At 53.6% G+C, this 12,778-nt stretch overlaps 1 protein-coding gene across 1 annotated transcript in view; it reads left to right on the top strand.

The window, feature by feature from the left end:
- Positions 1–12,778, top strand: part of Phf2 (PHD finger protein 2) — a 69,969-nt gene that overhangs the window by 53,166 nt on the left and 4,025 nt on the right. Inside the window, exons 11-20 of the mRNA XM_031359735.1 lie at positions 563–652; positions 1,124–1,483; positions 2,381–2,500; positions 2,854–2,969; positions 4,135–4,313; positions 4,386–4,456; positions 5,066–5,226; positions 9,858–10,129; positions 11,778–11,873; positions 12,345–12,454. Of these exons, the coding sequence (XP_031215595.1) occupies positions 563–652; positions 1,124–1,483; positions 2,381–2,500; positions 2,854–2,969; positions 4,135–4,313; positions 4,386–4,456; positions 5,066–5,226; positions 9,858–10,129; positions 11,778–11,873; positions 12,345–12,454 (1,575 nt within the window). The remainder of the gene's footprint in view (positions 1–562; positions 653–1,123; positions 1,484–2,380; positions 2,501–2,853; positions 2,970–4,134; positions 4,314–4,385; positions 4,457–5,065; positions 5,227–9,857; positions 10,130–11,777; positions 11,874–12,344; positions 12,455–12,778) is intronic.

Here is a 12,778-nt window from a genome sequence, read left to right as displayed (position 1 = left end):
TGATATTGTTTCCTACTAGGACTCTCATTCTTCAGAGTAGCCATGTGTCTGTCTGCTACTTGAGGGACAAGGAGTCCCTTCTAGGCCAGAGAGAACAAATGGGAGGCTCAGAGGACCTTGAGGCAGAGGCTAGGTAGGGAATCATGTCTGTGGCCTGTCTTCATCCATGTGTGCTCCTGCTAGATGGAGACAAACCACAGACATAGTTCCCTCCCTTCTGGGGCCATCCTATGACTACTATCTCATTGAGACTCAAAGTTCAGGGGTCCTTCTCACCTCATCTGAACCACATGATCATAAAGAGAGCTGGCTCACATCCACTCCACTCCATAGCCAGCTAACTGGGGGTGGCCTGAGGCGAGGCCATCTTGATACATTTTCCACTAACAGAGGTGGCTCACAGAGAGCCGTCTTAGCAGGCACTCCCTCAGAACCTTGTACACCGTGCCTTGCTCCACGGCAGCCTTTCACCCCCGGGGGTGGCCATGGCCCTGGCTAAGTGGACACAAAATGGCTTAGGCACTGCAGTGGCCAGGTTGGCACTGACGCCATGGTTCCACAGGCTTTGGCAGAACACGAGGACGAGCTCCCGGAGCATTTCAGGCCCTCCCAGCTCATCAAGGACCTGGCCAAAGAGATCAGGCTCAGCGAGGTAAGGCCATGCCAGGGAGTGCATGCCAGGGTGATGGACCCCTGGGGTGAAGGTGGGCCCAGAGCCTGCTAGGGAAATGTCTCTGCATTAGTAATCATGCTTGAGGCTTGGTGAGATGAAGGGAGAAGGATGGAGAACGTCAGGTCCAGGCTTTGAGTCTGAGCCTGGAGGACCCATACAGCTTCCTGGTCCTGGATAAGGGCACAGAGTCCCAGGAAGCTGGGGACTGGGAGACTGTGGTTTGGGACAATGTGAGTGGGCTGTAGGGTTATGTGAACATTTCTTGATATTATTGGGTGGTATGATGAGCGGGTCACTTGACAGTGTGCAACAACTATGAACGTGTCACATGGTGTCAGCTGTGTGTGCCTTTCTGGGCTGACCGCCTCTCCCAACATGCCTGTGAGGGTCTCCTGAGTCCTGGCATGGTCTAAAGGGAACACGAATGACCCTCTCCTTTTCCCGTACCAGAATGCCTCAAAAACTGTCCGACCTGAAGTAAATGCTGTCGCCTCCTCAGATGAGGTCTGTGACGGGGACCGGGAGAAGGAGGAACCGCCATCTCCCATTGAGGCTACCCCACCTCGATCCCTCCTGGAGAAAGTATCCAAAAAAAAGACTTCCAAGACTGTGAAGATGCCCAAGCCATCCAAAATTCCCAAGCCCCCCAAGCCCCCCAAGCCCCCCAAAACCCTGAAGCTCAAGGATGGAAGCAAGAAGAAAGGGAAGAAATGCAAGGAGTCAGCCTCACCCACCATCCCCAACTTGGACCTGCTTGAGGCCCACACAAAGGAGGCACTGACCAAGATGGAGCCGCCTAAGAAAGGAAAGGTGAGCTCCTGAGCCCCTCCCTAACATGCTGAGGCACTGCAGCCCCTGCCTTGGGCCAGACCAGAAGGGACAGCTGGGTCTGGGGGGGGGGGGAGACCTGCTTTAGGGCAAGGTCTCCAGCGAGTACTAGGGTCCAGGGTCTGGCTATTGATGAATCTGCCCAATCAAAGTACTTCCCTGCCTGTACCGGCCCTAGGCCAGCACATCCAGGCCCAAACCCCAGGTAGATCCTGCAGAGCAGTGAGTCCCCCTGGAGGACTTCACAGAGGGTTTGTTCTGGGTGGCACCCAGGAGGGCCACTGGAGTGATGCAGGCCAGAGTGGTCTTCTCATAGAGGCTTAGTTTCCCCAAGTACTAGAACCCACCCCTGAGGCTAAGGCTCTGAAGATATACAAGGCATCTGAGAACACTAGGAGAAGACAGAGGGTTGGGAGAGGGGATTGTTATAAGGGTCTGAGCCTCTGTGGACAGGGAGAGACGAGCTCAGTAAAGGCTCTTACCAAACCTGTGAGATTAAGGACTATTGGCTGTGAGCTCTTTCAGGATGAGTACAGTTCTCTCCTACATTTTGGGGCCATCCTCATGGCTTGTAATATTCCATTGGTGCTGTTCTTCTGGGGCAAGAAAGGAAGGAGGGAGAGATGGGCGAATGTATTGGGTAGGTGGATGGGTGGGTAGGTCACTTGATGGACAGTGGGTAAACAGATAGGGATGGATAGGTAGGTGGATGGGTGGACAAGAAATGGGAGACTAAATGAATGGATAGATGGGCAGATGAAGGGATGGATGGATGTGCAGTGTGTGGACCAGCAGGAGTAACTGGTCTCCTCCGCTGTCGTAACCCCGGCTTACTCCCCTCTGTGTCTACCTTTGGGTCATGACTACCTCTGTTTGCAGACCCCAAAGAGCGTCCTCAGTGTTCCCAATAAAGACACGGTCCACACGCAGAATGACGTGGAGAGGCTGGAAATCCGAGAGCAAACAAAGAGCAAGTCAGAGGCCAAGTGGAAGTACAAGGTGAGGGGGTGTGTGGACCCATGTAGGGGTGCGTCTGCCTGTCCCCAGAGCCGTGAGGAAACTCTGTGTGAGCCTGGAGTGACATGACCTCCTATAAGCCACCTGCTGTAGACAGCGTCAGTGTAAAGCCAAGCATGCCATCTCCTCTGTCTTTCCTCTTCTCTGTGGTCCTATCTCTGGTTGTTTCCCCATCCCCCAAAGCTGGGCAGCCTTCCCAGGGTAGGTCCTGCATGCAGATGGTAACAGCTTTCCTGTTAGGGTATGTTCTGGTCCCCAGTTGGTCCCCTAGCATGGGTTGGGATACTAGCCTCTCATCCCAGTGGCCTCAGGGACAATCTTGGTCTTGCTTCCAGAACAGCAAACCTGACTCGTTACTGAAAATGGAGGAGGAGCAGAGGTTGGAGAAGTCACCCCTGGCTGGGAGCAAGGACAAGTTCTCCTTTTCTTTCTCCAACAGAAAACTCCTGGGGTACGTGAGAGCCTGGGCAGGGTAGAGTAATCATACAGTGTCCCAGATCACATATGTGCCCACACTGTACATAAGGGAAGGCACCAGCTTGGGGGCCAGGTGAGCCTCGGCACGGCCCCTGCAGCCTTGGTTCCAGTTGTGGACAGGAAGAGTGACCACCAGGCACATCTGTCACACCCATAGTTCCCACACAGTATAGGTGACAAACGTGTCATGCTGAGATATCCCCATTGCCTGCCCCATTTTTCTGAGGAGGGAGGAAAAGGACTGTGGGTGATGGAGAGACAGGACTGGGGCCCCTTCGTGGATGTACTCAGTTAGCCAGCGCAGTGGAACCCACGTGGGCCTGGCCTTGCTATCCTCATATGATGAGTTTGGTTCTGTCATAGAAGTGTCCCAGAGAATGTCCCAGAGAAGCTTTCCAGTGATACAGTTCTATGACAAGGCCACATAGTTTAGAATATACAGACAAAATGAATGAGCCACTAGAGCCTTGCGTATACAAGTGTGCACAGGTGTGGTGTCTGTGGCCCAGCTTTAACCCAGCAGGGGGACAGCCTTTCCCACCTGTTGAGAAAAGTGTGTCCTGACGGCCCAGGGAGGTCCAAGCCAGATCTCCGAAAAGCACAGCATCCCTGAATTTCCCCAGCAGGAACAGAGTTACATAGTATTTCATAGCCCAGTGGAGATACACTGTGGCTCAGACCTGAAGTGCTATTGTTTTTGTTGTTGTTGTTGTTGTTATTGGTTTTATTTTATTTTATTTATTTTTTCAAAACAAAAGTCTGTAGAAAAAGACATGGGAGTTGACCTTGTTCTCACCTGGGATTTGATTTAAACTCTGGCAGTCTGGAAAGGAAGGTTGTGGGCTAGGCTTGTCAGAACCAAAGCACATTCTAGAACCTCTTTTGCTTAGATCTTTCTCTGCAGTGCATGACTGTGTATCCCTGGCCTCATACCAGGTGACATGGAACTAAGAAGGAGGCTGTAGACTAGAGGATCTCTGTCTCCATAAGCAGACTTCCCACAGTGGAAACTCAGGCTTGCACAGTCTCTGAGCATCTGCTTGCCTTCGAAGCAGAGGCTTTCTTCCGTGTGAGGGTCTATGGTCTGCTGGCTCTAGAGCCCTGGGGTCTCATTGACCTATCTATCCCTTCTACTATAGCTCCAAGGCCCTCAGGCCCCCGAGCAGCCCTGGCGTGTTCGGGACCTTGCAAAGCTTCAAGGAGGACAAGGCCAAGCCCGTGCGCGATGAGTATGAGTACGTATCAGATGATGGGGAGCTGAAGATTGACGAGTTTCCCATCAGGAGGAAGAAGAGTGCCCCCAAAAGGGACTTGTCCTGTAAGTTTGGTGGTGTGGGCAGGGGGTTCCCCCTGAAGAGCTCCTCTTGACAATTGTCTACTGTGCTTTCAGTCTTGTTAGACAAGAAGGAGACTCTCCTCATCCCCACCTCGAAGCCAAAGCTGGACTCAGCGGTATACAAGGTGAGGCGCCAGGCTCTTCCCATAGTCTCTGCAGTACATTTCTGCTTGATGTGCAAGGACATCCACCCTCCCACTGTCATGGGCTGGGCTCAGATGTGGGGTTGGCATAAGAGGGACATGGTCTTGCTCAGTCCTTGGCACCAGGGCTAAGGAGATGCTCCTCTGGGCCAGCCCATGGGACATAAATACATCAAAGCTTGTCCCCAGGTAAAAGAATGATGGGGAGTGGTTCCCCACCAGCAGGGGTCTTACACTAAGATGACCTCCAAGGCTGTCTTTCCAGCAGAAAAGGACCATTGCTGAGGTCTCATGATTCCTGGGGAAGCCCAGGAGGAACGTGTACCAGTCCTCTGAGCCACCTGCTAGGATAAGCTTATCCAGGCCAGAGGTTTATAGTCACAACATCCTGGTTGGAAAGTCTGGGGCTTTCTGTGAAAAAGACCCCAGGGTGTGAAGGCAACTTTAACCTTTGTGGTTTCAAGGGCCCTAGGAAAGGCTTGGCACCCACATCTGTCTCCTAGGACCTCACCCATAGTGTGAACCTGAGACTACCCTGTAGCGCTCCCCAGTGCCCTGCCCTGACCAGCTGCTCTGTCCCTGGCTCCGCAGAGCGATGACTCCTCTGATGAGGGCTCTCTGCACATCGACACGGACACCAAGCCAGGCCGAAATGCCAAAGTGAAGAAGGACAGCGGGAGCTCGGCCGCAGGCATCCTGGACCTGCTGCAGGCCAGCGAGGAGGTCGGCGCACTCGAGTACAACCCCAACAGGTGGGCCCTGGCTGTGCCCCTCAGCACTCACAGAACATGGCCAGCCCTGGGCACAGGCTCCATGCCCTAGCTGCTGGTGCTAGGAACAAGAATAGGCTTCGTGCTCTCGATGGTCCCAGTTAGATTCATGCATTGCTGATTTGGGTTTGAAGCACTTGACTGTTGTTAACCTCTCATTGAACGCCTTTCCAGGTGTGGCACTGACAGGTGACTGATGAGGCACAGCCTGTAACCCCCCTGCCCCCCAAAGACTCTCCATGACATGCATCAGCCCTCTCGGCTCTCTAGTTGAGTCTAGCTTCAGATTCCAGCTGGATAATTGGGGAGCTTAGCCTTCCCATGGCCCACAGCTTGGAGATAGCAGAGGCAGGCCCAGGCTCTGGGCTGACCTCACTCGGGGGCCCAACTTGTTGCTACTAAAGAGTTGTTGGGCCCTGGGCTATGTCCACTTGTGTGTGCCGGTCCCTCTTGGTCCCTCATTCAGGACGAACCCCACATGCCTGCCGGGGGTTCCTGTTCCTTCATTTGCCTGAACTGCTTTTAGATGACTGCCTAAGGCAGCCACTCACCCTGACTCTGAGGTTGCTCCAACAGGTAGAGGCCTAGGTCAGGCCTCCTCATAGATGATGTGAGATTCTCGGAAGGCAGACTAAGGGCTTGATTGAAGCAAGCTTTTGCTGAATTGGTTGGTCATATTTCATTTTATAGATTACTGTTTTGAATGCAATATCATGTTCACAGCCAGCCAGCCTCAGGCACTTTCCTAGTACAAGTGAAGCATGGTGGGAGGGGTGTGCGTGGCTCTGGGCACAGGATCCTGGCTTAGCCTGGCATGATACAGTGAGAGCTTTGGTGGCCACATGGGGGAAGCCTGGCTGTGGCTTCTTCTTATTGGAGCACCTCCACACTGTGGCCCTGGGCAGGGTGTCACACATCTCTGGTGATGGGGGTGCCTGACTTTCGGGAGACTATATGTGCTAGCTGACACATCAGTGACTGACCTTAGAGTCTCAGAGACCCTCTCCCCTAGCACCCTGGATCCCCCATGAACTCAATGGAAAGGGCTAGGAAGTTGGAACACAGGGTGAACCTGGCACCACCCAGGATGAGGGCAGCTAGCCAAGGTGCCCTGTTGTGGGTGCTGTTGGGGGAGAACTCTGGGTGGCATGGAGACAGATTGCAGATGGGGGTATCTGAGTCCATATTTATGAGGCCAGAGGGGGCTGTCTGCTAATGAGAAACCAGAGCTGCTGTGGCCCTGTGCCCCAAGTCTGGAGAGAGTGTGTTGCAGACCCCACATGTGTCCACACACGTGCCTCAGAGGCCAGCCAGCTCCCTTAGCCCGCTGCCGCAGGCAGTTCCTCTCCCCAAGTCTCCCAGTCGGAGCATGGGTCAGTTTTTGATGGTCCATTTGCATTGTTTTAAGTACTGACTGTTTGGAAAAAAACAGCTGAAGAAAACGGAGGAAAATATGTTAATTTCCTGTGGCTGGTTTGCTTGGTGTTTACCGCCATGGGAAAAGGAGGGGATTTAGGTATGGTAATTGGAGGATTAAAGTATTATTTTCCATGCTGGCTAGTTAAACTTTGTTCATTGATTCCCCAGCAACCTTGTATAGAGACAGGCCAGCTGGGTCTGGGGTCACCCAGATGGCGTGGGTGGGAAGCTCATGTCCACGTGGGTTCTCATGGGGGTCCTGCACCAGTGTTTTAGGACCCTTGTGGTATGTGTCTTGGCATGTCCCTGTGGCCTGGGTTGGCAGGATAGAGCATTGTACCTTGAAGTTATAAGGTGAGCTATTTGTTTCTGCCCGTGCTTGTGCTCAGAGAAGTCCCCCAGACTGGCACAGCTGGACAGTGCTAGGACAGCTGCTGTCCTGCAAAACACAGCCCTGTATTGTGCACAGGGCAGGCTGAGGAGGGAGGCTCCCCGCGTGGCTCTCCACAGAACTCAGGGCTTCAGAACATTGGACTTGGCCTTCCATTATGGCTTTGGCCTGTGAGGCAGCCTTCAGAGAGGCTATGGAGACACTGCCTTCCCTCTCCTCTGACTCAGGAAATGTCTCTTTGTCCATGGGGCATTAACCTAAGAGATGGCTTTTGTCCAAGCTTGCCTGTCCAGTCCTGGTTATGCAGTTCTATCTCTCTGACTCTGCCCCACCCCCAACAGGGCCTTCTCTAGAACCCTCATGTTCTGAGTAGTAGCTTTCTTAGGTTCCTGTTAGAGCTTCTACCAGGGTCCTTCAGCCTGTACATAAGGTAGTCTGCCCAGCCCTGTCTCATACATGTGCCATCTTGAGCAAGTGGAGGAAGGCAGTGGGGGTGGGGGGCGGATGCTATGCTGGAAGGGGTACTGTGCTGGGGGGTGCTGTGCTGGAAGGGGTACTGGCTGGAAGGGGGACCCCTGGCCACAATGCCATGTGCTGTCACTGTCTATCACCGTGATCCTGGTCCTGAGCTTGCCATGAGATCATCTCCTAACACAACTTTTCAGAGGCTACGACGCTTTCTCCTGCAAAGGTCTTCCTAAAAGTGCTCCATTTGGTTGTAGTTATTTGGTCGTAGTTTGCTATTTGGTTGTAGTTCCCAGGTATCCAGGATAGAACAAGGAAGACACTGGAAACTAACGGGCTTTGATGCAGGAGTCTCAGGAGAAGAGGTACCATGGAGTACAGGGAGGAGACAGCATACCTCTAGACCATGACCACCTAGGCGCTCATATAGCAGGTGTGCCTGGTACTGGTAGTGTTTTTCTAGGCTAGGCTCATCTGAGCTAGAGTAAGTACCAGAAAGTCCCCAGAGGGAGCTCCCACTGGGCCAGGTCTTCATGGAGCCAGGGGATGTTTGGGAGCCTGGGCATCATGTGGCCATTTGGATCCTGCGCTGGACCCTGACTCAGAGTCTCCTGACAGAACCTAGGTGTAGGTGTTTTTAAAGCTGTCCAGGTGGTTCTAGCTTAGACGGGTAGGAAGCCTCGGCTGGAGGAGGTGAGTGGACTGGACCAGCGCAAGACCCTGAGGAAGCCAGAGCTAGAACCTGTTGGAGAACCTGATGGAGATTGTGGAGACCACCCAGAAGCCACTTAAGACCTAACCCCTGGGTTCTTAGCAGTGTAACAGCAGCCAGGCCTCAGTCTGTGGGACAATGGTGAACACTGTTCCCTGGACCTAGTGTGGGATGCTCTTCCCGGAAGGCAGGGCATCAGTGCGCCCAGGGGGAAGTGATGGCATTGCTGGGAAAGCACGGAGAGAATGTGGCAGCCAGGACTTGGCAGAAGAGTGTAGATGGAACCCTGTGGTCAGTCCTTCATGGAGGGACCCAGAGAGGGGAGCCTGGCTAAGCTGAGGCATGGCCTGACCAAGAGATGTGTGTGTGCGTGCAGGTGTACATGGTGAGGGTGCAGGGCTGAGTACAGATATAGATGAGGATTGTGTAGGTGTAGACAGAGCTGTGGGTGCAGGCATAGGTGTAGATGAGTGTGCAGGCATGGATAAAGGTGTAGGTGTAGATGAGGGTGTAAGTGTAGATGGGGGTGTAGGCGTAGATGGGGTGTAGGTATAGATGGAGGTGTAGGTGTAGATGGAGGTGTAGGTGTAGATGGAGGTGTAGATGAGAGTGTAGGTATAGATGAGGGTATAGGCGTAGATGAGGATGTAGGCGTAGATGAAGCTGTAGGTGTAGATGGAGGTGTAGGTGTAGATGGGGGTGTAGGCATAGATGAGGGTGTAGGTGTAGATGAGTGTGTAGGCATGGATGGGGATGTAGATGTAGATGAGATGTAGGTGTAGATGGGGGTGTAGGTGTAGATGGTGGGGGTATTGGTTTAGATGGGGGTGTAGGTGTAGATGGGGTGTAGGTGTAGATGAGGTATTGGTTTAGATAGGGGTATAGGCGTAGATGGGGTGTAGGTGTAGATGAGGATGTAGGTGTAGATGAGAGTGTAGGTGTAGATGGAGGTGTAAAAGTGCATGTGTAGATGCAGGTATGCACATGTAGATGCGGGTGGTGTGTAAATACAGGTGAGAGTGAGTACAGATGTAGGTGAGTGTATGTGTGTGCAGGTAGAGATGAGAAAGGGGCACAGGTATAGGTGTGGATATTGGTGAGGGTGTGGGTGTTGATAGAAGGTGTGGATGAAGGTCTGGATTCATACTTGGGCTTGAATCACCTTGAGAGTGTCATGGGAGAGAAGTGGGGACTCCTCCTTTTCAGTGTAGGACTGCAGAGAAGGAATGCCGCTGGCCAGGACTGAGGTCAGGGTGTGGAAGAGCATAGAGAACTAGCAGCTGGACCTCTGGCTAATTCAAAAGGTGTGAGAACCGGTGCATTATGGTGCAAGATCTGATCCCATCTACCTTCTGGTGTGTTTCTTTATTCTATCCCAAGGCCTCGATCCCTCCCTGGAGTGTGACTGGGTGTACAGAAGGGCCTTCCACTGCTAAGTTTCCAGCCCATATAATTTTGTTAGCTGCTGGATGCCCTGGACAGCGAGTATATAGCCGTGGCTTTGGGCTACAGTTATAGCACCTTGGACTGCAAACTGTGGGCTGTGGGCTCTAGTCTGTGCTCCAAATGTCCTGGCTGTGGGCCAAGGGCCATGGCTGAAGGCCTGTTGTTTCTCTCTGTCCCCAGCCAGCCCCCTGCCTCCCCCAGCACACAGGAAGCCATTCAGGGAATGCTGTCTATGGCCAATCTGCAGGCCTCTGACTCCTGCCTGCAGACCACATGGGGCACGGGGCAGGCCAAGGGTGGTTCACTGGCAGCCCATGGTACCCGGAAGATTGGTGGTGGCAGCAAAGGCACAGGCAAGCGCCTGCTGAAGAGGACTGCCAAGAACAGTGTGGATCTGGAGGACTATGAGGAGCAGGACCACCTGGATGCCTGCTTCAAGGATTCAGACTATGGTGAGTGTGGCTGCAGGGCAGGAATGCTGCCTGTAGGGGGCAGCACTAGATAGGAACACGCCTAGGAGGTCCAGAAGCCACAGTCTAGACCGTAAAATCCATCTTGGGCTGGGGTGTGGTGCTGCACGCCTTTAATCCCAGCACAGACAAGGTGAATCTCTGTTCTGTGTTCTGGGCCAGCCTGGTCCACATAGTGAGTTCTGGGCTAGCCAGGGCTATACAGTGAGACCTTATCTCAAACAAAACAAAGCACTATCCTTTGGAAGCCTACTATTTTGTGGCCTGGATAACTACCACCATGCTCCATTTGAGAATATCTTTCCTATAAGGAAACTTTGTCTCTCCCCAGCCCTGGCCACTTGTCGTGTACTTCAGGTCTCTGTGGACCTGTTTTGGACACATCATCTAAATGGATCACATAACATGTGACTTTTTGTGGGCCCATTCATGCTGTGGCACATGCCAGAATTTTCTTTCTTTCTCAGGCCGAGTAATCTTTTCTCTATATAGAAAGTGTAGAAGGCATACATGTAAGTCTATGCATGCCTTCATCCCTGGACTCCTGGGCTCTTCTTTTGGCTGCTGTAAACATGCATGTACCCTCTAGGGACCTGTACTCTCGTTCCTGGGCTGTGTTTCTGAGAAGGTCCTGCTGGGTCATAGGTGAATTTAGCTTTCTGGGGGCTTACCTGACAGATGTCCATGCAGCTGAATGTTTATCAGTGACAGGGCCTTGGGGTCACTTCCCCCATCCTATCCGTAAGGTGGAAAGACCAAACCGCAAGGATGACCCTGCAACCATATGTGAGGTCAGAAACCAACTAGGCTCTGGCCTTCTGTTATGGGCACAGGCACCATGCCTCCTACCAGCAGGGTGGGCCTGCCTGATGCTGGCACCTGATTTCCCACACCCTACCTCAGCAGACATTCCAACTTCTGTCAAAGGTGCTAGTCTAGGCTCCTAGTGCTCGGGGCTGATTCTGGTTTAGTCCGGGGCCTTCCTGATAGCCAGAGATTTATTGCTGTCCACTGTGAAGGAGGCCTCCTGAGAGGGGGATGTGTCCTGCCCATGCTGAACAGATCTAGGCCCCTTGGTGGGTGTGCTCTGCTCGGATAGACAGCTGGCAGCAATGTGAATCCCGTTTCCTCTCTGTGGGGCGCAGGGTGCCAGGTCCTGCTGCTACCCATAGAATCACCGGTCTTGGAGGTTTCTCAGTTGGCCTTGTTGATCAAGAGAAGCAAGACCCACAGCATAGGAGTCAGTGGGGAGTCCCCGAGCCATGGGAGCTCCACGGAGGCCATGCAGGCTGTGGCAGGCGCCTTCTCCCAATCTTCTTGGGAAGGTCTTGGGGCTTCAGAGAGAATGCAATCAGGCTGGTCCCCTCTGTTCCTCATTTTCTACTGAAGCAGCCTCCAGAATGACTGCATCTCACAGGCTCCCAAAGCCAGACTGGGGTGGGTGTGGGTGGCAGCCTGTGCAGCCACTCTCCTGCCTTGTGTGGGTGTTCTTGCTGTGGCAGCTTCAGTTGCACAGCAGGTCTGAGAACCTAAGGGCAGGTCTGGGCCACCACTCAGGAAGGTCACTGGGCCACCTTAGCCCCTCCCCAGACTGCACTCAGGGGCTGCTCTCCTATTGCTTCTTCCTCAGTTTACCCCTCACTGGAGTCTGATGAAGACAACCCCATCTTCAAGTCCCGGTCAAAGAAGAGGAAAGGCTCAGACGATGCTCCTTACAGCCCCACAGGTAGGAGGTGCAGGAGGCCTGATATGTGGCCACCGAGGACATTGGTGTGGCTCTGGGCATTTCTAGGGGGGATGAGTCAGCTCCCCATAGGGCCCTGGTGGTGCCTCTGCTTGGTGTTTTGGGATCTCTAAGCCTAGACCTCACTCTAGAACTTTGTCACTCCTCCCCAGGGTCCTCTGTGGGAAGCTCTAGGAGGAGCACCCAAAACATGAAGGGGTGGTGAATGGGATCAGGCATGTCCGCCTTTCAAGGTCCCCTGCCTAACTGGCTTCCCTCGCCCGGTTTGCTGGATCTTCCACACTGCCTCACAGATACTCCAATGTGGCACCATCCTGGGGACCGCAGATGTGGTGTGGCTTCCCATCCAGAGAGTTAGAACCTCATGGCCCCCGAGACTCAGAGATGGTCTGGGACGAATGGGCCACCCCTGGCAGAGCTGATTCGTTGGCCTTTCGCTTGTCTCTTCCACAGCCAGGGTCGGTCCATCAGTGCCAAGACAAGACAGGCCCGTGCGTGAGGGGACCAGAGTGGCCTCCATTGAGACCGGGCTGGCAGCTGCTGCAGCCAAGCTGTCCCAGCAGGTGAGGAGACGGAAGGGCTCTTGGAAGAGGAAGTCTCCACACTGTGAACTTAGGCTGACCTCTAGACACTTCAGCCAGTTGTCTCCATGTGGAGACTGCCAGGACTAGGAACTGCCAGGCAGGGGAGGCAAATAAACAGCCCATGCCCTCTCGTTCACATGGTTGCTCTCTGGTACCCAGGATGCCCTTGTTAAGTGCCTCTGGGGACTGCTCCCATTCCCAAAAGTCCAGGCACTTTTAAGTGGTGCCCATAGGCAGGAGCTGTGGCTTATCTCCTCTTGATCCTCTCCTCTCCTCTCCTCTCCTCTCCTCTCCTCTCCTCTC

The sequence above is a fragment of the Mastomys coucha genome, unplaced genomic scaffold, assembly GCF_008632895.1.
Source record: "Mastomys coucha isolate ucsf_1 unplaced genomic scaffold, UCSF_Mcou_1 pScaffold7, whole genome shotgun sequence".
Lineage (NCBI taxonomy): Eukaryota > Metazoa > Chordata > Mammalia > Rodentia > Muridae > Mastomys > Mastomys coucha.
The sequence above is the reverse complement of the archived record's forward strand: the minus strand, read 5'-3'. Positions and strand labels throughout refer to the sequence as shown.